Genomic DNA, 20,679 nt, shown 5'->3' on the forward strand with positions numbered 1-20,679 from the left:
CTGTTGTTGTAAAGTCTGTTTTCCTGACCTCTGATCATGTGCATGGCTCTTCTCTGGACTCTTTCAAGCTTTTCCACATCCTTTTTGAATTGTGGAGCCCAAAACTGGATGCAGCACTCCAGCTGTGGCCTCACCAAGGCTGAGTACAATGGGACTTGAATCCATCTACATTAGTAAACCATGCCACTGTGATGCACTATGGGCAGTCAACCTAATTTAAAGACCCCAAATTACATGCTCCAGGGTGACCCAAAAGGCTGCTGAATTCTCTCATACAGTGCTATCCAAAGAACCATTATCTAGCCATATCAATCCCCTTTTAGCAATATATGCACCAATAAGTACTTTAATGGCACATCTAGATGGTCTGTTATCTCAATATATTTGACAACAGCAAAAATCAGACTTTTGGAAGATGGCAGAGATTGCACTCTTACCTCACAAGTCAATGAATGCAGATTCATAGAGTCTGAAGGGACCTCGTAGATCATCAGGTCCAACCCCCTGCTGCAGGCAGGAAGGAGCACTGGGGTTAAGTAACCCCAGCCAGATGTCTGTCTAATCTCCTCTTGAACACCTCCAGGGTAGGGGAAAGCACCACCTCCCTTGGAAGCCCATTCCATATTTTGGCAACCCTTACTGTAAAGAATTTCTTCCTTATGTCCAATCTAAATCTGTTCTCCTTCAGTTTGTGGCCATTATTTCTGGTAACCCCGAGGGGTGCCCTGCTAAACAGTGTCCCCTATTCCCTGCTGACTCCCCCTGAGTTTGTAGGCAGCCACAAGATCGCCTCTCAGCCTTCTCTTGTAGAGGCTGAAGAGATTCAGATCCCTCAGTCTGTCTTCATAGGATCTTACCTGCAGGCCCTCAACCATAAGAGTAGCCCTCCTCTGAACCTTTTCAAGGTCATCCACATCCCTCTTGAAGTGCGGCACCCAAAACTGGACACAGTACTCCATCTGTGGCCTCACCAATGCCACATAGAGGGGAATTAACACTTCCTTAGACCTGCTTGTGATGCTCCTGCTGATGCAGGAAAGAGTGCGGTTAGCCTTGCTTATTACCTCATCACACTGGCGACTCGTGTTCATTTTTGTGTCAACCAGGACTCTGAGATCTCTTTCCACTGTTGTGGTGCTCAGAATGGTACCCCGCAGTCTATAGGTGTGTTGGAGACTCTTTCTCCTCAGGTGCAGCACCTTGCATTTATCCTTGTTGAATTACATGCTATTCTGATCTGCCCACTTCCCCAGTCTGTCCAAATCTGCCTGAATTCGCTCCCTGCCCTCCAGTGTGTTTACTGTGCCCCGTAGTTTAGTGTCATCTGCGAATTTGGACAAGTTGTTTTCAACACCTTCATCCGAATCTCTGATAAAGATATTAAACAGTACTGGTCCAAGAACAGAGTCTTGGGGGACACCACTGCCCACAGCTCTCCAGGGAGAAACTGACCCATCCACCATCACTCTCTGGGTGCATCCCATAAGCCAGTTTTTCAACCACCTTACTGTGAAAAAATCCACATCACAGCTACTCAGTTTGCTCGTAAGAATTGGGTACGACACTGTGTCAAAAGCCTTTTTAAAATCTAGATAAATAATATCTACTTCCTCCCCTGCATCTAAGCACTTTGTGACTTGGTCATAAAAAGAGACCAGGTTGGTCAGGCAGGATCTGCCTGCTATAAACCCATGCTGGTTTCCCCTTACCATTGTGTTACCCGCTGGCCTCCTGCAAATGTGATCCTTTATGATTTTTTCTAATGTCTTGTTGAGAATAGAGGTGAGGCTAACTAGCCTATGATTCCCTGGGTCCTCCTTCCTCCCCTTCTTGAAGATAGGGACCACGTTGGCCCTTTTCCAGTCCTCTGGGACCTGTCCCAAGTGCCACAAGTGCTCAAACAGCTGCGCCAGTGGTTCTGCTATGTCATCTCCCAATTCCTTTAATACCCTTGGGTGAAGATCGTCAGGGCCCACTGACTTCAATATGTCCAAGCCTTCCAAGTGCCCCTTCACTAGGTCAGTGCTAACCATTGGTGGATTGGTATTACTCTTACTCCAGACTAAAGACTCATTGGGAGGTGCATTTGTATCCGTGTCCAGGAAAACAGAAGCAAAGAAATTATTTAAGAGCTCCACTTTTTCCACCCTATCAGTTACGAGTTGCCTTAATCCATTCTGTAGTGGCCTTATGTTACCCTGCGCCTTCTTCCTGCTCCTTATGTACTTAAAGAAGGACTTCTTGTTATCCTTAATTTTTGTTGCCAACTTGAGTTCTGTATCTGCTTTGGCCTTTCTCACTGCTTCCCTGCAAGCACGAGCCAAGTAGGTATACTCCTCCTTGGTGGCTGCCCCTTGCTTCCACAGCCTGTAGGTCTATTTTTTCCTCTGAAGGCACTCCTGGGTTTCCCTGCTCATCCAAGAATGTTTTTTTGGCTCTTTTGCCTCCCTTTGTGAGTACTGGGATGGTGTCCTTCTGTGCCTGTAGGATCAGTCCCTTGAGGAACTCCCATCCTTCTTGGACTCCCATCTTATAGATGTGATTACTATTCAGTCCCACCCTAACCAATCTCCTGAGCTCGTTGAAGTTGGCCTTCCGGAAGTCTAGCACTACTGCCCTACTATTTGTCTTTCCCACCTTATGCTGGATAGTGAATCCTATCAACTGGTGGTCACTATCCCCTAGGTTACCTTGTATCTGTAGCTCCCCCACCAAGTCCTCCCCTGATGCCAGCACCAAGTCAAGTAAGGCATCTCCCCTAGTGGGACTGCATACCTCCTGTGTTGGATGCAGGTCCTGTATGCAGGTTAAGAACCTACGTGAATGGGCAGACCTGGCCGACTGCTTCTCCAAGCAGATGTCTGGCTAATTTAGGTCACCCATGACAACTAGGTCTTTTGAGCATGCTGTCTCTGAGAGCTTGTCACAGAGCACTGAGGGGCCCTGCTCCCAAAGAGGGGAAACTGCTAGGGCTTCCTCCCTAGCAGGGAATAAGGAGCCCAGCTGTGGGTTGCCGGGGCAACCAGGGAAGGTCAGCTGACTAGAAGGGGCAGGGCCTGGCTCCCTTATAAACCCTGGGGGCTGGGGCCAGAGACTGTTCACTGCCAGCAGTCAAGGGGGAAGGAGCTCTCTGCTATGGAAGAGAGGGAAAGCCTGACTGAAGGGGCAGTGTCTGACACGGCTGAGGGATGGAGTATTCCCTGGTAGGCTGGACTGTTGTTAGAGCAGTGGCTTCCATTTATGTTGTAGCCAAGTGGCTTATGTTTGTGTTGTTGTTTGTAACCGGTGGTTTGGGTGAGGCTATCAGGGGTTGGAAGAGGCCTCATAGGGAACTCACAGCGGAGTGTAAGGACCTGAGCACCTGTGAGGGCACAGCATTCGGGATGTATAGACCCCAGCCCCAGAGCGGGGGCAGCTTTACTGAGAAGGCCCCAGAGGAGGGCGGCACTATTGAGAAGGCCCCAGAGAGGGGGCAGCATTACTGAGGAGCCCCAGAGAGGGGGCACTACTGAGGAGCCCCAGAAAAGGGGCTGCATTACTGAGGAGCCCCGGTGCGGGCGCGGTGAGCCCCGGAGAGGGGGTGGCATTACTGAGAAGCCCAGTGCGGGTGCAGTGAGCCCAGAGAGGGCGCAACATTACTGAGGAGCCCCAGAGAGGGGGCAGCCTTACTGAGAAGCCCCAGTGCGGGTGCAGTGAGCCCTGAAGAGGGGGCAGCATTATTGAGAAGCCCCAGTGCAGGCATGGTGAGCCCCAGAGAGGGGGCAGCATCACTGAGGAGGCCCCAGAGAGGGGGCAGCTCTGTTGGGGAGCCCCAGGGAAGAAGGCACATAGTGAGATAGGGCCGGGGAGAGCCCTAGCACCGGAGAGGGCGCCTATCAAAGAAAGGAAGGCCCAGAGAGGACAAAAAGGGGCCAGAATGTAATAAGGCTGGGACACAACGTCCATTCCATCGGCGAGGTGTGGACTGCGGTGTAGGGGAGAAAATGGAGCCACAGATAGCGCCCCCTGGCCTCAGGGCAGTACAAGGGCAGCCTCCTGCTAATTAACACCAATTAACAGCAAGGCATGGCAGGCGAGAAGGCGAGCGGTTGCCCCAGGAACAGGTACGTGGGCCACGTTTAGATCGGCCCAGGGCGAATACCTGTTACAGAGCTGTTTTGAGAATTCTAGGTCTAACTCCTCCCCCTGGTGTGGGGGTCTGTAGTAGACTCCCACTACCAAATTCCTTTCATTCCTACCCCCTTGTAATCTGACCCAGAGGGCTTCGGGTCTTCAAACTTGTTTGAGTCTTCAAACTAGTTTGTGGCCAAGGACTGGATTATATTTCATTCAAAGGATTGAAATGAGCCTTTTAAAAAGCTTCAGAAGCTATATCAGATGTGTTAAAATTGGTGGAGGACTAAGCAGAAGGCCCTGTAAAGAAGTTCTTTTTTCCACTTTCTTTCTCTTAGCAGCCTTTTTCTTTGTCCTTTTCTACCCAACTGTTTTTTTTTCACTTTCCTTTTCCTTTTCCTCTCCCACTGGATATTATGAACTTATCTGCCCTGCCTCAAATGCCTGGTAAAACAACACTTTGCCTTTTTAGCCTTTATTCTATATTGGAACCTATCTCATTGACCAACATTTTCAAACAGTTGATTTTAATGATCTTTCACAACTGTTTTATCTTTACTTCTATGCTGTAACTCTCCTGGGATTGGACATTTATTCAGCTGGAGGGGAATCTGGGTCATGAAATTTTAGTCCTGGGGTTTGAATTTCCACCTCTTTCCTGTTCAGTGTGTTTTTGATCCCAAACTTTACTGAAGTCAAGAAATGATTGACATTAACTTCAACAGGCTTTAGATCAGACCTTGATTCCTTGGTTACTTCAGGGTCTTCAAACTTGGTTGTGGCCAAGGACTGGATTATATTTCATTCAAAGGACTGAAATGAGCCTTTTAAAAAGCTTCAGAAGCTATATCTACACAGGTGATTCATGTCTATCCAGGCTAGCCTGCAGCTACTTCGCAGTGCTTGCATTAAATATTGTAAAGAGATGGCTATAATGCTTTTGTACAATGCTGTGGGCTGTCAACCATGTGTCTTAGCACCTATGCCTTCTGGTTTAAAAGGCAGCTGCCTGGAGCAGTGCAGCAAGCTTCCTGGTACAACTGCTAGGAGTGGTAAGTTTACCATGTAGACATAGCCTGAGTGTCTCTGTTTCATGGGGAAAAGTTCAGTACCAGCTTTATACATAGTTTTGAAAAAAGACTTTCTACAAGCTAGTCTAGAGCAGTTTTAATAGACTCAAGACAGAGACTAGGAATTATTACGACTGTATATGAATCCTATATAATGGGGGCCAAACTGTGAAGTGTTGAAGGCATGTGGTCTCTGAGGGCCTGGTCTCAAGTTACACTTAGCACGTGTTCTATTAAAATCATAGTAAGCATTACTACAGGGTAGAAAGATTTCTGAGAAGTTGCATAGTAATGCTTACTATGATCTCAGCTGTTTGGATAGGGCTGGAGCCAGCTGTGCAGGAGACAATCAGCTGGTTGTCGAGCCCCACTGCACTGGAGCTGGTTCAAGACTTTAGTGTGGTGAGAGGAGCTGGGACTGACAAACAGCTGATTGTTGATCTCAGCCCATGTACTGCACAAGAGCCAGCTGTTTGTCACACCCAGCCCCAGCACCACAGTGGAGCCAATAAGGACTACTTGTGTTATCTCTATGGAGCAGTCCCATGATAGCTTAACATGTATTACTTACCGTAATACGGAGATACTGCTTGCCCAAAAAGTCCTAATAATATGCACTTAGCATACGTTTTCCTGCTTGAACATGTGGAACATGTGTTTTAAATACAGTTAATACTTACTGGGTATGTCTACACAAGATGTTTTACTACTTAGCAGACTAATTTGCTATGCAGTAAAGCATCACTGTCTACATGTGCATGACGGCATTTAGGGTGCAGTAGACTAATTTACTGCACTGCCAGATAGTCCTGTCAGATATAAGTGGTAGCCAGCAGCGTACTAAATTACTGCGCTTAAATGCACGTGTAGACAGTGACAGTGACATCAGGATTAGTATATTCATTCGTATTAACTGCATGTGTAGAGGCGTCCACTTAGTGTAATGTGTAACAACGTCCTCATTTACACTACCTTTCATTTTATATTGCTCAAAAGCCTCAGGTAAAAATCCTGAAAGTGCCTTTTCTTTAACTTCAAGCATATGAGAAGCCTCATTGGTTTCAACAGGGACAATGATGTGCTAGAACATTTGAACTTTTTGGTGTTCCATTTTTGTCTGACACAGAAACAGACTAGGTGAGTAAATAGTTGAAACTGAGAGGTGTTGTTAGCTGTGTTTTATATATCTTTTACACATTCACCCCCCCACATGTATATACATATAAATAAATATAAAAACATGTATACATATATATGTACAAAATATAGCACATATATATATATATATATACACACACACACACACGTATGTATCTACTTTGGTTAGTCTGTAAGGTGGAAATCTACCCCACCTTCTAAATAGTTGAAATAACAGGTTAGCTAACATGAAAAGTAACAGAAAATCACGAGAGGATATTCATATGGAAAATCTCTAAACCAAGTATAAATACACATGGAGTACATTATAAAATTTCCATGAATTACTAGTTTGAACTTTTCTATTCTCAAGAGTGTTCTAAATGAATGTAAAACTGCTCTACAATAAGTCACATAACTATCAGATTTAATAGGCAGTATAATATCATCCGACGTAAGTTTTATGGAGAAAGTAATAAAAACAAGTTAGAAAAACAGTTTTTCACAGTATCTAATAGTTGGAGAATCAATCAGTAAAAGGTAGGGTAGATTTGCACCATATAGACTAACCAAAGTGTGTGTGTGTATGCACTCACATGTGTGTTTGAATAGCACACACTTTTGTGGGCTGAAGCGCACTTCATCAGATTCTGTGAATCAATCAATACCTGACTTGTCACCTTCCCAATCTGAGAAAAAGAGTTCATTTGATCATCTATATTAAATCAGAGGAGAAGATCACTGTATGGAAGGTGTTTCTCAACTATATCAATCACAGTTAGACTTTTTTTTAAAGGTACAAAATAAAATGGATACTAAGAGCACTGCTACACACTGCACTTTGAGCTGCACAAATGTTGATGCAAGTTAGTGCTAGCTCGAGTTTGGCGCAGTCACACCTTAAGATAAAAAACCTTCTCTGACTGTTCCCAACTTGCACAGCTATGACTTGCCACCAGAGGGCTAGTGATCAGGGGCCGGGCTAGGTGCTGCAGCTCTTGAGTTGCCAGTAGAAGGCTGGTGAGCTAGGACTGATTTCTATCCCTGCACTAAGGGATGGGGTGGGGGGTGCTGGAGAGATGGGTTTGGTGGGGGCAGGAACATGAAACTGGGAGGCAGAGACTTAATAGGATGTGGGTTGGTAATGAAACGGGAGGTGGAAAGGAAATGGGGATGGGTGATTAGTGGTGAAATGAAGTCACCCACTGAGGGATAAAATAAAAAGAAGTAAAAAAGGGGGGGGATTTAAAAAGAAATAAAGAGGAAGTAAGTTAAAGAAGGTCTCATGTTTTAATAAACTGGGATTTGGGACTGGGGTGTGAGGGGGTTCTGGCCATGCTTCGTGGGGTGGCTAGGAGCTGGGAGTGGTGAGGGAAGGCACTTTTGGGGCAACTTCTGCTCCTGCCCTGGGAAGGAAACCCCAGCTCATGGGGACCTGATCTGGCCCCTTATCTTGTTCCCCCACCATGCCCCCAAGACCCCACTCCTGGACCTGTCTGTGTCCTGTGACCTGGTTAGCTGGCCTGTGCTCTGCGGGCTGCTTGCACTGGGGTGCATCCCTGGGGTGTGGGAAGGTCACACCTCTGGGGGCAGGAGGAGAAGTTGGCTTGGTGTCCAAACTGCCCCCTGGGCAGTAGAGTTCAAGGGATGGAAAGTTCATCTACATAGAACAGGAGGGTGGGGGAGGGGACACTGCATCCTGGGATGCTGGAGGATTGCAACTTGGGTGGATCATCTGTGGAGAGTGAACACACATTAATGGAATATGAGCAGGGATAAGCCTGTCCTGGAGTGGCATAACTTTGAATCACCTAAAGTGTACTTAAAACTAGTTTCAGGTGTTAATGTGTGGACAACACAGGGGTTAAGAGCTCCAGGATCTGCCTAAAATTAATGTGTAACAAGCCCCTAAAACAATCTGGGAAAATCCAGAGGTTAGCTATAACAGAATACTGTACACCATTCTCTCAGGGAAACAAACCTAGGAGAGTTGGCCTGGATGATTTGAATGTGTATACATAGCCCTTGTTATAGTATAATACAGAAGTGTATAGTATAGATAGTTCTGGGGTGTATTGGGTAGCTGTGTTGGTCTGAGACAAAAAGAAAAGCTAAAATCTAGAACTCTTGGCTCAGAGATACTACCTTTTATTAGAACAACTAAGAAATTGCAAAAAATGGTCTTTTTCCACAAGCTTTTGGGTACACACCCCCTTCATCTGGCTCAGGGAAAATGAAAGATGATAAGTCCCCATAGGTAGGAAATAAACTTCATTTTTTGTACAGAGGGAGAGGGAGTTGAAGATGAAAGTCTGTCCCTCGGGGTCCATGTAAGTGTAAGTGTCTCTGTGAGTTCCTCATTGGTGTAGATCAGGTAGGATTACTTCCCTGTTGCTGTCAGATGGCATGCAGGGAGGTTTTAGAAATTTTTCTTGTTGTTCAGCAATGAAATGTAAAATCCAAATCGGCTAAAATAAACTTCCATCTTCAACTCCCTCTGTCTAAAAATGAAGTTTATTTTCTACCTATGGGGACTTTTTGCCATCTTTAATTTTCCCAGATGAAGGGTCCGAAGGCCCGAGGGCCCAAAAGCTTGCCGGAAAAGACTTTTTTTTTGCGATATCTAGTTGGTCTAATAAAAGGAATCATCTCTGAACCAAGAGTTCTAGATTTTTGCATTTCTAATACAGATAGTGGCATCTATTATTAAGGTCATTCAACACTTCACATCACAAGACCTTGTTTTCATTCCATTGTAAATCTGCATTGTTTAGGGTATTTGGTCTTACTTCTCTAGTCCTCACACTTTGGATGAAGATGTTTAAATTTTGGCAGGGCTTGCCTTTGTGTAAGGGAGGTGATTTTTGCCTTCAAGAAAATCTGCCCAAATATTTATAAGCCCTGGAAAAAACTGCAGTTTGCATGTGCTCAAAGAAGGCTTCTTAGCGTTTCAAGGGTAAAATTTCCCCAAAATCTGTTCATATGCATGGTCTATTAAGCCTGGTGCTGAATAGGCTCTTCTATTCTCTCTTCTGGGCCCTTAATACCCTGGGCTGCCCCCTTTCAGGCAAAAAACTTTGGTTGCGATTATTTTTATGCACTCTGTGTATTCCATGTGGAAGGGTGTGTGCGCAAGCATGTGTGCATGTATATGCGCTATAGCCTCCTCCCCACTCCCCAGTCAGAAAAATTTAGGAATTAGGCTAGCACTTTGCCCAAAGAGACTTATGTATTGAAAACACTCTAAAACACTGAGGCTACATGTTCGCTAATATTTTCCCACCTTTCCCATGCAAAAATGACATACACTAATCCATATTGCCTACTTTGAATTTGGACTCCACAAGTCTACACAAAAATAAAAAACCCACATACATGCATGACTATCTTAATACCATATTTTCTCACATATACAACCTGCCCCAAATAAGCATGTATACCTATTGTTTTTGAAAGGTGAAAAGGGGAGGTGGAAGGAGGAAGGTGCATGAAGTATGGGAGAAATATGGTAATCTATATAACTATTTTTAGAATTTATGACTTGAGAATATTGATACCTATCACATTTTTTAACTGTACCTGTTTTTCTTGTTGCATTTGTTCCTGGAAGAGCTTCCAATGTTGTTGTCTATAGCTATCCACTTTTTCCAACTGAAGGACCAAATTCTCCTGCCATTCTTCTTTTAAAAGTTCACATTCTCTTAAGGAGAGACCGGTTATTCCAGGAAGGTTTTGAAGAAACAACTCTTTAACAAGTTCCTCTAATGCATGAGAAGATCTCACATATAGCTCCTAAAAGAACACAAAGGAGAAATTCATTAATGACTTGCTTGTCATGCCCCTTTCCAACGTCTGTTCCCTTAGCACATCCTAATCCCTGCCCCGCCTCACTTTCCACAGCCCTTCATTTCCTTCTCCAGATCCTGGTTCTACCAGGCTGCTTGTTCTGATACATGTACCTCACTCATGCACTCACTTTTTCTCTCCCCTTGAAAAAAACCTTTACAATCCTATACACCTCATTAGGAATCATCCACCCTCTCTTGAATTGTTCCATGATATAAAGGTTTGTTGAAGTCTGAATCTTGATAATGTTTATGCCTGGTAGTAGACCATCTGAAACTGAAGAGAAAGGTTGGCTTTGGGGTTGAAACACTGGACTGAGATAGCAGTTCAATGCCAGCTGTAATGCTGGGCAAGTCTCTTAGTCTCTTTGGGCACCTATAAATGAGCGCTGAGGCTGCACCGATGCACTGGAATTCCAGTGCACCCAACACACTAGTCGAGTCTGCTGGAGCATGGCAATTGCTGCACTTCAGCCGCCTCCCACATCTCGTGTAACAGCATCCCCCTGCTTAAAAACGGCAGTGGGAGCATTTGAACTAAAGTTTGTTAAACTCTCGGAGCCACTCTAATTAAAGTGCCTCCCTCTCCCCATCCCTGGAGCACATGTAAAAGTGCCCTTTGTGCTTCTTCTCCCATCTGTAAAATGGGAAAGCTAAGGTTTCATAGATTCATAGGTGTTAGGGTCAGAAGGGACCTCAACAGATCATCGAGTCCGACCCCCTGCCTGGGCAGGAAAGAGTGCTGGGGTCAGATGACCCCAGCTAGCTGCCTATCCAGCCTTCCCTTAAAGACCCCCAAGGTAGGAGAGAGCACCACCTCCTTGGGAAGACCATTCCAAATTTTGGCCACCCTCACCGTGAAGAAGTTTTTCCTGATGTCTAGCCTAAATCTATTCTCTAACAGTTTGTGACCATTGTTCCTTGTTACCCCAAGAGGTGCCCTGGTGAATGGAGCATCTCCAATACCTTGCTGCGCCGCCCCCCCCCCCCCCCCCCCTTTGGCTTGTCTGTTTAGACTGCTGTTTTCTTGGGACAGCATCTATCATAGTGAGACCTCAACAGGGCTTCTAAGCAGCACAAATAAATAACTGTGATTATTGCACAAACTGTGGTGCATGTTTGTGCTTACAGGGTGTGGACATTAATTTCAACCCTTGTGGGTGATGACAAGTCTGATCTGTGATTCCCAGTCCTAGAAAGATTTATGCACATGCTTAAGCCTAAATCACTAACACCATGGAAACCACTGAATATTTAAAAAGAATACTTTACTGTTTCCAGATCAAGTGGCTAAGAAGAAAAACTCAATGGGACTTTAGGGTGATCAGCAGAGCCGTCCCTTGGAGGGATGAATCGGGGAGGCTGCTCTGGGGGACCCTGCAGACAGTGCTGTCTGTACAGGCCCCGCAGACAGGGCGCCATGACTCCACATGGCCGCCACGCACGGCCAGCTTTGTGCATTGTCCGCTTCCCCCCTCCCCCCCAAGCACAGGCCCCGCACAGGCTGATATGCCTCAGGCCTTGCACACCCCTAGGGTTAGCTCTGGTGACCAGTAGGGCAACCCTGAATGCAGTTCTTATGAAAGATGTCCCTTTGGAAGTAAGTACCAAATTGTTTGTGAAAGCGTGCTATTCATTTAAGAGCAGAGCAGCCTGGGAAATATTTCTAAAGATGAAAAGTAAAAGCTATCAGGAGGCAAGCAGTCTGGCAATTTTTCCGATGAAGAAACAGCTTGCTGGTACCACAGTGAGTCTGAAGGTATTGCTTTGTAACGGACCCAGTTCAGATGCATAGGGTTGTGCTTACTTTGCTTTTTTATTCTACATAATTTTCTTTTGTTGCTGACGAATGGGAATTTGACTTTGTAGCTCTCTGGTCACAAGGAGTCTTAGCACCTGAGTTCCAAGTGATTATGCACGTGTATGTCAGCATGAAAGACTTTTTCAAATACGTAACACCCCCCCCCCCCCCCCCCCCCCCCCCGCACAACTGTCTGATGCACAAAGTGTGTGTAATTGGAAAGTAAGCTTCCTTTCAGTAGGCTGTCCAGGAATCACCCCTGTGATTGAGAGAGGAATTAGGTTTCTGTCTCTGCCCTCAGTAAGAAAGACTGAGGCCTAGATCCAATAAAGGATAAGGGCACTTGACTGCTAGAACAGAATCCAGAACCCAGGGCCAAGAACTGTGGCTTCCCTATATAGTGCACAGGGAAAATAGGTGTCCCAGAATGATGATGATACCCACGTACGGCATGGGGAGATGCCTAGAGGCAGAGAATAATAAATGCTAAGAACAGGGATGTGTCTGAACTCAGTGTGCCAGGCAAAAACTGTGCTAATACACTACTGTGCAGTAATATTAGGCTACTGTACAGTAACTGTCACTAAAAACCCATATGCTGACGCTACTGTGCAGTAGCATAAGTTATTGCACACTGATTTAGTACTTGGCAAACCAGTACTACAGCACATTAATGTGTAGTAACTATAGCATATTAATGAACGTGTTATAGATGGAGCAGTTATAGACATGTGCAGACACAACTCTAAGGTCTTTAAAAGGAAACAGACCTAAAGGCACCTCCAAGCCTGGGGAGTTTTTTAAAGTGGTTTTAGGCTTAGGCATCTCAGGTAAATCCTGATATAGGTGCCCATGCTTTTTATGGGCCTGGTGTCAAATTCTAATTATTATTGTGCATAATATAGTACTTTTTGTGATGTGGACTTCTGTGAGCTCAATTCAGCAATGATTTCTATATATATCATGAAACGACCATCAGGGGTTGCTAGCTGCAATGTTTGGATCTGAATTGGCAATCTGGATGAAAGACTCCACAGCCCTTTAAGGAAGGCCTGCCACAAATTAGCCCTGCAGCCTCTCCAAGTGCCACTTTGATTCCTTTCCCTTACCAGATCTACTGCTCAGCACTCTGCTTCCTGCCTGGGGCTCCCTGGCCAAGCTACTACTCTGCTTTTTGATTCCTGCCCTGTGCTTCCTGCCTGATCCGATGATCTGCTTTCTACTCCCTGTCCTATTTGCTACTGTGCTTCCTGTCACCTCCTCTATCTGCAGACTGGCCACCACTGCCATAGCCTATTACCAAACTTGAAGAGTTCTCACGATATTCTTCTTTATTTAAGACAGTGCACCTTCCTCCATAAAATATTTTAATACATGTTACAGCTAGTAAGAGTTAAACAGACAGTCAACTGAAACATCTGCTTATTGTATAATGATTTCCGAAGTCTTTGGGGCAGAATTCTTTTTATCACCTGTTCAGTGCTAGTGTGATGACCAGCTAGATGACCTGGTTGAGAAGATGGGGAGGGGGAAAGGTAATCGAACCAAGAACCTTCAGAGCAAAACAAAAAAGTAGGGAGGGTAGTCACTCCTGCTTGAGGGAAAGAGCCAAGGCTTAGGGTGAAAGAGGGGAAAAAGGACAAATGTAATTAAGAGCTCCAATCTTCCGTGGATCAAGCATGCAGACAGACTTATGACAATCCACATATACGCCAATGGATTACACTAGCATAGTGGTTCTCAACTGGGCACTGCAAGACCCGCCTCAGGGGTGCCACGATGCAGGTGTTGCCATCATGGAGAACAACAATTTATGGCTGCATTTTAGGTGATGCTGCTATGAACCTGACAGTAGGCAAGAGATAAGAAAATGAAGAATTAAAGTAACTTGTCTCTAAGGAAGAGAATTGAGGATACTGGTATTAGTTACAGTAGTCCTGGAAAATGTCATTCCACACTGGCTCCTAGAAGGACATCATTGTTCAAATTAAATCTGTTGCACACCAGCTGCAAACCGGGGGAAGGGGGAACACTCTCTCATATTTCTGTTGAAACCAACATTGTAGAAGAAACTTTCAATTGCTGAACTTGTTTCATTTCCAGAAGGTTTCATGTGATTTAGGATGGATGAAATCCAAAATGCTACATTTTCTCAAGAGACTGTCTGGAGGCAGAATATTCTCTGCCAAATACACACAGAGGTGATCTGGTCTGTTTTACAAAAATTCTAGATAGTCTCCAGGGAGAGTAGCTGAATACAGGTAACTATCTCAAGGGGGAGAGAGAAAAACAATGCCTATGGAAAGGTCATATGCAAACTGCAGTTGTCCAGCAATACTAAGCACTGTTTTTTGTGTGAATCTGTACACACATTTTGACAGCCCTAAAAACACTGTAAATCACTGTTAGAGCCCTAGAAAAAACTTTAACTTACTCTGCTTCCATTTAAAACAATAGGTAACCATTTTTAGCAATCTGTCGTTAGCATTCTTACAGCAAAATGGCTCCTACACTCAAACTGTTCTTGTTATTGCCTTGTCTTGTGCCTGGTTGCTGTCACCATCTCACTATTAAACACTGAATGATGAGGATGCAAAGTCAAATACTAAAAATACGGAAATGCCAGAACTTAGGTTGCACACATAGTTTGATCTCCTTCTGCCATATGCATTATGCTATTACATAATGACATATACTTTCCACACAACACTTGCCTCATTAAGTGTGGAAGACAGCCACCTCCTAGGCCATTGAGTCCAATCCCCTGTGTCCTAAAAACCATCCACTCCAAGCTCGCTACAAAGCACAAAACCAGAAACACCAATAACACTTCCCAACCTGCTACTGCTCATGGAAGGGGAAACAAGGGCAATGTCAATGCCCTGCCATTGCAGTGGGAAGAAGTAATTGAATGGGTAGTTGTTAAAAATCAGCTCCAGGTCTGTCTGTCTTCAGAATACCCACACTGTGCACTGAATGCAGGAGTCTTAATTACTCATTGGATTTCTTAAGGCCAAAAATGTCAGAATTGTCTTTTGCTAAACATCTTGGATGATGTGCATCTTTTAGCACTGTTTTCTGCATGATGGTCCTGTCGATTTCTCTTGTGCGTGCTTCATATTTTGCAAAATGGGCTGCAGGTTTCTCAAGATGAACATTCAGAAAATACAGAACACAGTTTTGTAATGAGGGTCAGATACTACATCAGTACCAAAATAGCTTTCTTTTCCTCAGTAGCATTTTTGGCCCTCTGAAATCAGTCTAGTGCAATAATTTTAATAAAAGATAGCATTTGACCTAAAATGAATGTTAACACCAGAAGTGTTGTCAACAGCACAAGTGTCTATGTAAATACTGGTGTTCTTCTAGTGCACATAAGTACATTTATATTTCCCTACAGAGTGGAAGGGATGGGCAGTTTGCTGCCACTTCAGGCAGGTCTCGTTGCAGAATCTTCTCTCTCTCTCTCATTTGGGCAAGAGGTTTTCAACTTTCTGGGAGGACTTTGAGGTGTTTTCCAAGTTCCCTAAGACATGTTTCCATTGGAGGTTCCCAGAGACAATCCTAGCAGGGTGCGGGACCCAGGGCAAATTGCCCTGTGCAGGGTCCAGATGTGAAGAAGCTGATGGTGAGGGGAGGGGGTAGCGAGCGGCTGGATGCGAAGTCGATGGCAGCACAGAGTCACAAGCGGTAGAAGGCCCTGCAGGAGGGGCCACAGCCGCTCTGCCCAGCTTTGCCGGGCCCCCCAAATTGCAGGGCCTGGGGTGATCATTCCAATTCACCTCCCCTCCCAGGGACGGCCCTGGTGGTTCCCTCCTGCACACACATTCTATCTGTTCTTCTTCCTATTGGAGGAGTATATAGTGGAGTTGCTGCTTCCCCTGTCAATTAGTAGGGTGAGGTTACATATTACAATTAGATCATGTTAAGAGCATTTAAAACTTGAATGATCACACATTAAGAATCATTAACAAGTGCTAAGGGCCGTTTAGGTGTCTTAAAGTTATGACACTTTAGGCAAGGACTATCTTTAAACTGTGCTACCCAGCTTGACTTAAGGTTAACTTCTGGGTGTTCACCCGTGATTAAGCCACCATCTTGCAGTCCTCAGTATCCCAGGAGGCACTGCTCCCAGGCTATCATCCAGGACTCTATGGCCCTGGACTGACAGATGGGAACAGCCAGGCAACAGGTGGGTAGGGATGGGGTGAGTGTGGTGGGAGGGAAAAGGGGTGAAGGGGGGTAAAGGAGCCAAAGAACAAGGGCATGGGAAAGAATGAAGGGGGGATGATTGAAGAGAGGGGTAAGGGGAAAGGGGGGAGAGGGTGTGTGAGCAAAATTGCCCCATCTGCCCCCAGATCACTCCCTTGTCACTCCAATAACCCTCCCTGGACCCCATTGTCTCCTCTACCTCAGGATCACTGCTCTGCCACCATGATCGGTCTGAGATTGGTGGAGGTGCTGGTGAGAGAGGGTTTCCTCTCCAGGCCTGCTCCTAGAATCCCTGCAGACTCTGCCCCTAAGCACCCAGATCCAGCCCCTGCAACACAAAGGGAGGTAGTCAGGGGGCAGGGGGCAAGAAGCTGCCAGGCAGCTGCAGACGTATGAGAACTGGGATCTGGGTGCACAGGGGTAGCATGGGTTGCAGGGAACCCACCTCTGCTGCCATTGCTGCTGCCCTCTGGCTGACTGGAGTGGCGTGGTAGCGATCTGGGGGTGGAGAAGCCAATTAGAGGGTGGGGGGTGATCCAGGGGTGGAGAGGCTGATCACGTGCTAGAGAGGGGATCCAGAGGTTGATGAGGGGCTAGTGAGGCAATCTGGTGGATGATGCAAGTGGCAGAGGGGCTCTTTCCCCCTCCTCTGTGGCATATGCTGTGGCTAGAGATTTGGCGAGCAGGGCAGGCATGGAGCAGAACTGAAGCCCCTAGCTACTCTCTGCTCACCAGTCCTCTAGTGCCAGGCCTGAGCAGTACACAGTAGAGAGTTACTAACCATGAACATGTGACTGATTACCAGGGAACCTGGTTTTCCCTGATAAAAAATAATAATAAATAAATCACAAATTCTCTGATAAAAACCCCAAAATCTGTGATTAAAATGAAATGCCCCTTCCTTCCTCTACACAGGCCCCCTGGCCCTGCTGGTGCCCCTCACTTCCCACCTACCAACCAGTCCTGCTGGTGACCATAGCACCCCCCACTCCAGCCCTGCCAGAAGGGCTCCTCAGCTGCCAGGGCTACAGGGCCAAGGAACTGGGTCTACAGCCCTCTGCCCCTGGCAGGAGGTGGTGGCTGCTGCAGCAGAGTCCGGCTCCCCTCCCCTGCTGCCTGCCTGCTGCAGGCTTAGGTGTGGGGGGCAGCAGGGGAGGGAAGCCTGCCAAATGTGTGCATGGGGGAGGGACAGGTGTGGGCTATTCACTGCAGGCTCATGCTCCTACCCTGCTGCCCTTGCCTGGGGCCTCCACAGTCCAGTGGGTGCAAACTGGTGCTGTAGAAAACAGATGGGCCACACGGGGATCTCCTTGCTGTGAATTCTGTGCTGCCCTGGCGACATGTCACCTGCATGTGTGGCAGCAGAGAGGGGCATATTCCTGCACCACTGCTGCTGATGTTGCCATGCGGGCAGGGGAGGCCTCACCAGGGCAGTACAGGGCTTGAAGCAGCAAGGAGATCCCTGCGCAGCCCCACTCTGCCCTGCAGCACTGGGTCACACCTGCTGGACTGTGGAGGCCCTGGGGAGGGTAGTGGGGGTGGGAGCCTGAGCCTGCAACAGGCAGCCTGACCTCACCCATGCCCTGCATACAGATCTGGGGGTCATGGGTCCCCTCTGCCCTCCCAGAGTACGTGCAGTGGCAGGGAGCACCCCCCCCCGCCCGAATGAGCCACCCTGTCCCGCTCCCTGCCAGGGCCCTGCAGCTATGCATTGAGATCCCAGGTCCCAAGCCCCAAGGACCGCCCAGTTGGGCAGCAGGAGCCCCAGCCCTGCCCAACTACCTCCCTTTCTATGGGGGCCTCAATCTTCCCCTCCCCCCACTTACCTGTGGAAGCTGCTCTCCAGGCTGCCTGGTGGCCATGCACATGGTGCCTGCTGCCTAACTGCCCTCATCCTACTCTCTCCCAGCCCCTTGCAGGCTGGAACTCTGCCAGCTTACAGGGAGCTCTTTGAAAAAACCGCTAAGTCTGTGGGTTTCTCCATTAAACTGAGAAATCTACGTTTTCCTCTGGTAAAGGGGAAAATCTGTGTTTTTCTCCATTTTTCAGCAGGAAACTGAAAATGTAGATCCCTGCTGATCACTAGCACTAGTTAACTTTAACAAAGACTATCAGTCCTTACAATTGGCGCTTGCTAACTAATGCGTATCATGCTTGGGTTCTATGATAATTTTGCAATTACATGTGTATATGAAGTTATAATGCAAGGAATCCTAGGGATTTCTAGCATAAGTACCTGGCAATAGCACAAGTACCTGGCTATTATACTAATTATATTAATACTGGCTATTTCTGTTCTTACTCTAGGAGGCTAAAATGTATCCCCAACTTAAGTAATTAGACTTCAGTACTGGGGAACACTATAGAGGATAGCATCTAGTCAATGGAGAGCAGACCTGCTCAGAAGCTGCTCTAGCCTAATGGGAACAGTGGTCCCTTCTGTCCTTGTCGAGAGAAAGGACATTCAAACAGATAGGACCAGGGCAGAGGATTCTCTGCTACCAGCAAGCAGGAATATTTGGGCCAGGTGACCTCTGTATTTCAGGAAGGGTATTTGCCTCTTCCCAACTTGCACTGATCTACTAGTTCCATTCACAGGTGTCAACCGCTTTCTAATTCCATGCCTCAGTGCAAACCTGGCTTAGCTCCCTATCCTCAATACAAAATTAAATTCTCTCCTTTGCTTCTACTACTTTATTTTAAAGCTTAGGTCCCCAAATCCTTTGATTCAGCAACTGCTCAAAGATTCCAGTCATCTAATCATGGTAGCCTTCTAAAATTTAAACAACTCTTAACTTTTATCTGTTTTAAGCCATCTTTTCTTAGTAAAAACAATTTTTCTAGCCTTTCTTCAGAAATGAACTCCCCTACCTTTGTAGCATTCTTACTTCTTAGGAGTTAGCACGGTTTAAAACAGGGGTGACCAATCTGTGATATGTGTGCCACAAGTGGCTGCCTCTGTATGTGAGATGTGGCAGATTGGCAAGGGAACCAGCAGATAGGGCAGGAAGCAGAAAACAGAGCAGTGGATGGATCATTCAGGGAGCACAGGGCAGGAAGCAGAAAGCAGACCAGCAGTTTCGACAGTGGAAAGAGATTAGTGTCACTCAGAAAGGGGGCAGAGCTTATTAGTAACACACCTAGAAAAAGGTTGTCCCCCACTAGTTTAAAACCTCTCTAGAGTAGTCTTCAGCCATATCTGTTTCTACTGCAATCTCACAAGTGCTCAAGTAAGGTCAGGTTCAATTAATACATGCAGATATCAACTGCAATCACCACTGCTACTGCAGTGAGAGGTAGCTGGACATGTTAGGCTGAAGACTCTAACTGCATGGCTATAGAAGTAATTGGCATTCTGTAGGTGGCAACCTGCTTTAGTATAAATATAATTTCTCCTTCATAGTGAAGCACTCAGTTTCTACTTGTGAGGAAATTGTTTGCATGGAATGTAAAGCAGAGGTTTTAATCACTTGCCATTTGTTTAAAGAGCAAAAAACTTGCATTCTGCCTGTGCTCCCTGCAGGTTCACACAGATACTGTATTCTTTGTTTACTATCTGACATTAATTTGCATCAGCTAAACAGTGATTGTGTCCTTGCAGACATCTGTATGTTACTGGTGGGTAAAACAAGCCCTAGGCCAAATGTTTTTGTTATTTGTTTGGGACGTGCTTAGCTATCATCTGTTGAAATGAGCTATAGAAGTACCAAGTAGTGGTGTTAGAATTATAAGGACAGTATTTCAGATCAAGTGTAGCCAGGCATGCTGACAATACTGTTGGTGCAACTACAGCTTCTGGTAGGATAGTTAAATACCAAGACATGATACAAATTAGTATGTGCTAAGAACTGAAAGATCCTACTGAAAGTACCTACTATGGTGGTGGTTTTATTTTTATACCTGTGCCCATTTTACAAGCATGTCTGTGCTGAAGACTGGTCCAAGACTGGAATGAGCTCTGAAATTAAGACCATCACAAACCTCACCAAGCTGCACATGAGTTCCAGCACTCCGAATGCAAGGAATAGCCTTTCAACCTGCCTTCTGTAACATGTGCAGACAGCAGCGCATACATTCAAAAGAAACCCACATCAAACCTGTCAAATCAAAATGCTGAACTGTAGATATTTTCCTTGGGGAGAAGCAGAGAGAGAATGAACCATTGTGTAACACACTATGAAGGTACTCGCATGTGGTAGAACGCCAAACAAATAGACACAGCTTCTGTAGTTCAGCTTTTCCTTTCAGGTTCTACGAAGAGTTCATGCTCCTTTTTGATTAGGACATTTTTTGATGTTTGTTGTTTGATCTTAAAAAGATACCATTTCTAAATTCTCTTATGTTAAAAAAGTATTTCAAAATGCAATCTTTGAACCAGAGGTCGTTTCAGCTTCTTCAAAAGGGGATGAAGAGTTGCCACTCAGCAGCATGCATCAGCTGTTATGCTGTAACTATTATCTCTGCATGCTCCAATGAGCTACATCATTGTAAACTTAACTTT

The 20,679-nt window shown here is 45.9% G+C and overlaps 1 protein-coding gene across 3 annotated transcripts in view; it reads right to left on the bottom strand.

Moving 5' to 3' along the window:
- The window catches only part of EVC (EvC ciliary complex subunit 1), a 126,093-nt gene that overhangs the window by 34,573 nt on the left and 70,841 nt on the right, over positions 1–20,679 (bottom strand). For all 3 annotated transcript variants that reach the window (XM_059721571.1, XM_059721570.1, XM_019479559.2), the window contains exon 12: positions 9,900–10,112. In XM_059721571.1, coding sequence (XP_059577554.1) covers positions 9,900–10,112 — 213 coding nt within the window. The remainder of the gene's footprint in view (positions 1–9,899; positions 10,113–20,679) is intronic.

The sequence above is a fragment of the Alligator mississippiensis genome, chromosome 2 (genome assembly GCF_030867095.1).
Source record: "Alligator mississippiensis isolate rAllMis1 chromosome 2, rAllMis1, whole genome shotgun sequence".
Classification (NCBI taxonomy): domain Eukaryota; kingdom Metazoa; phylum Chordata; order Crocodylia; family Alligatoridae; genus Alligator; species Alligator mississippiensis.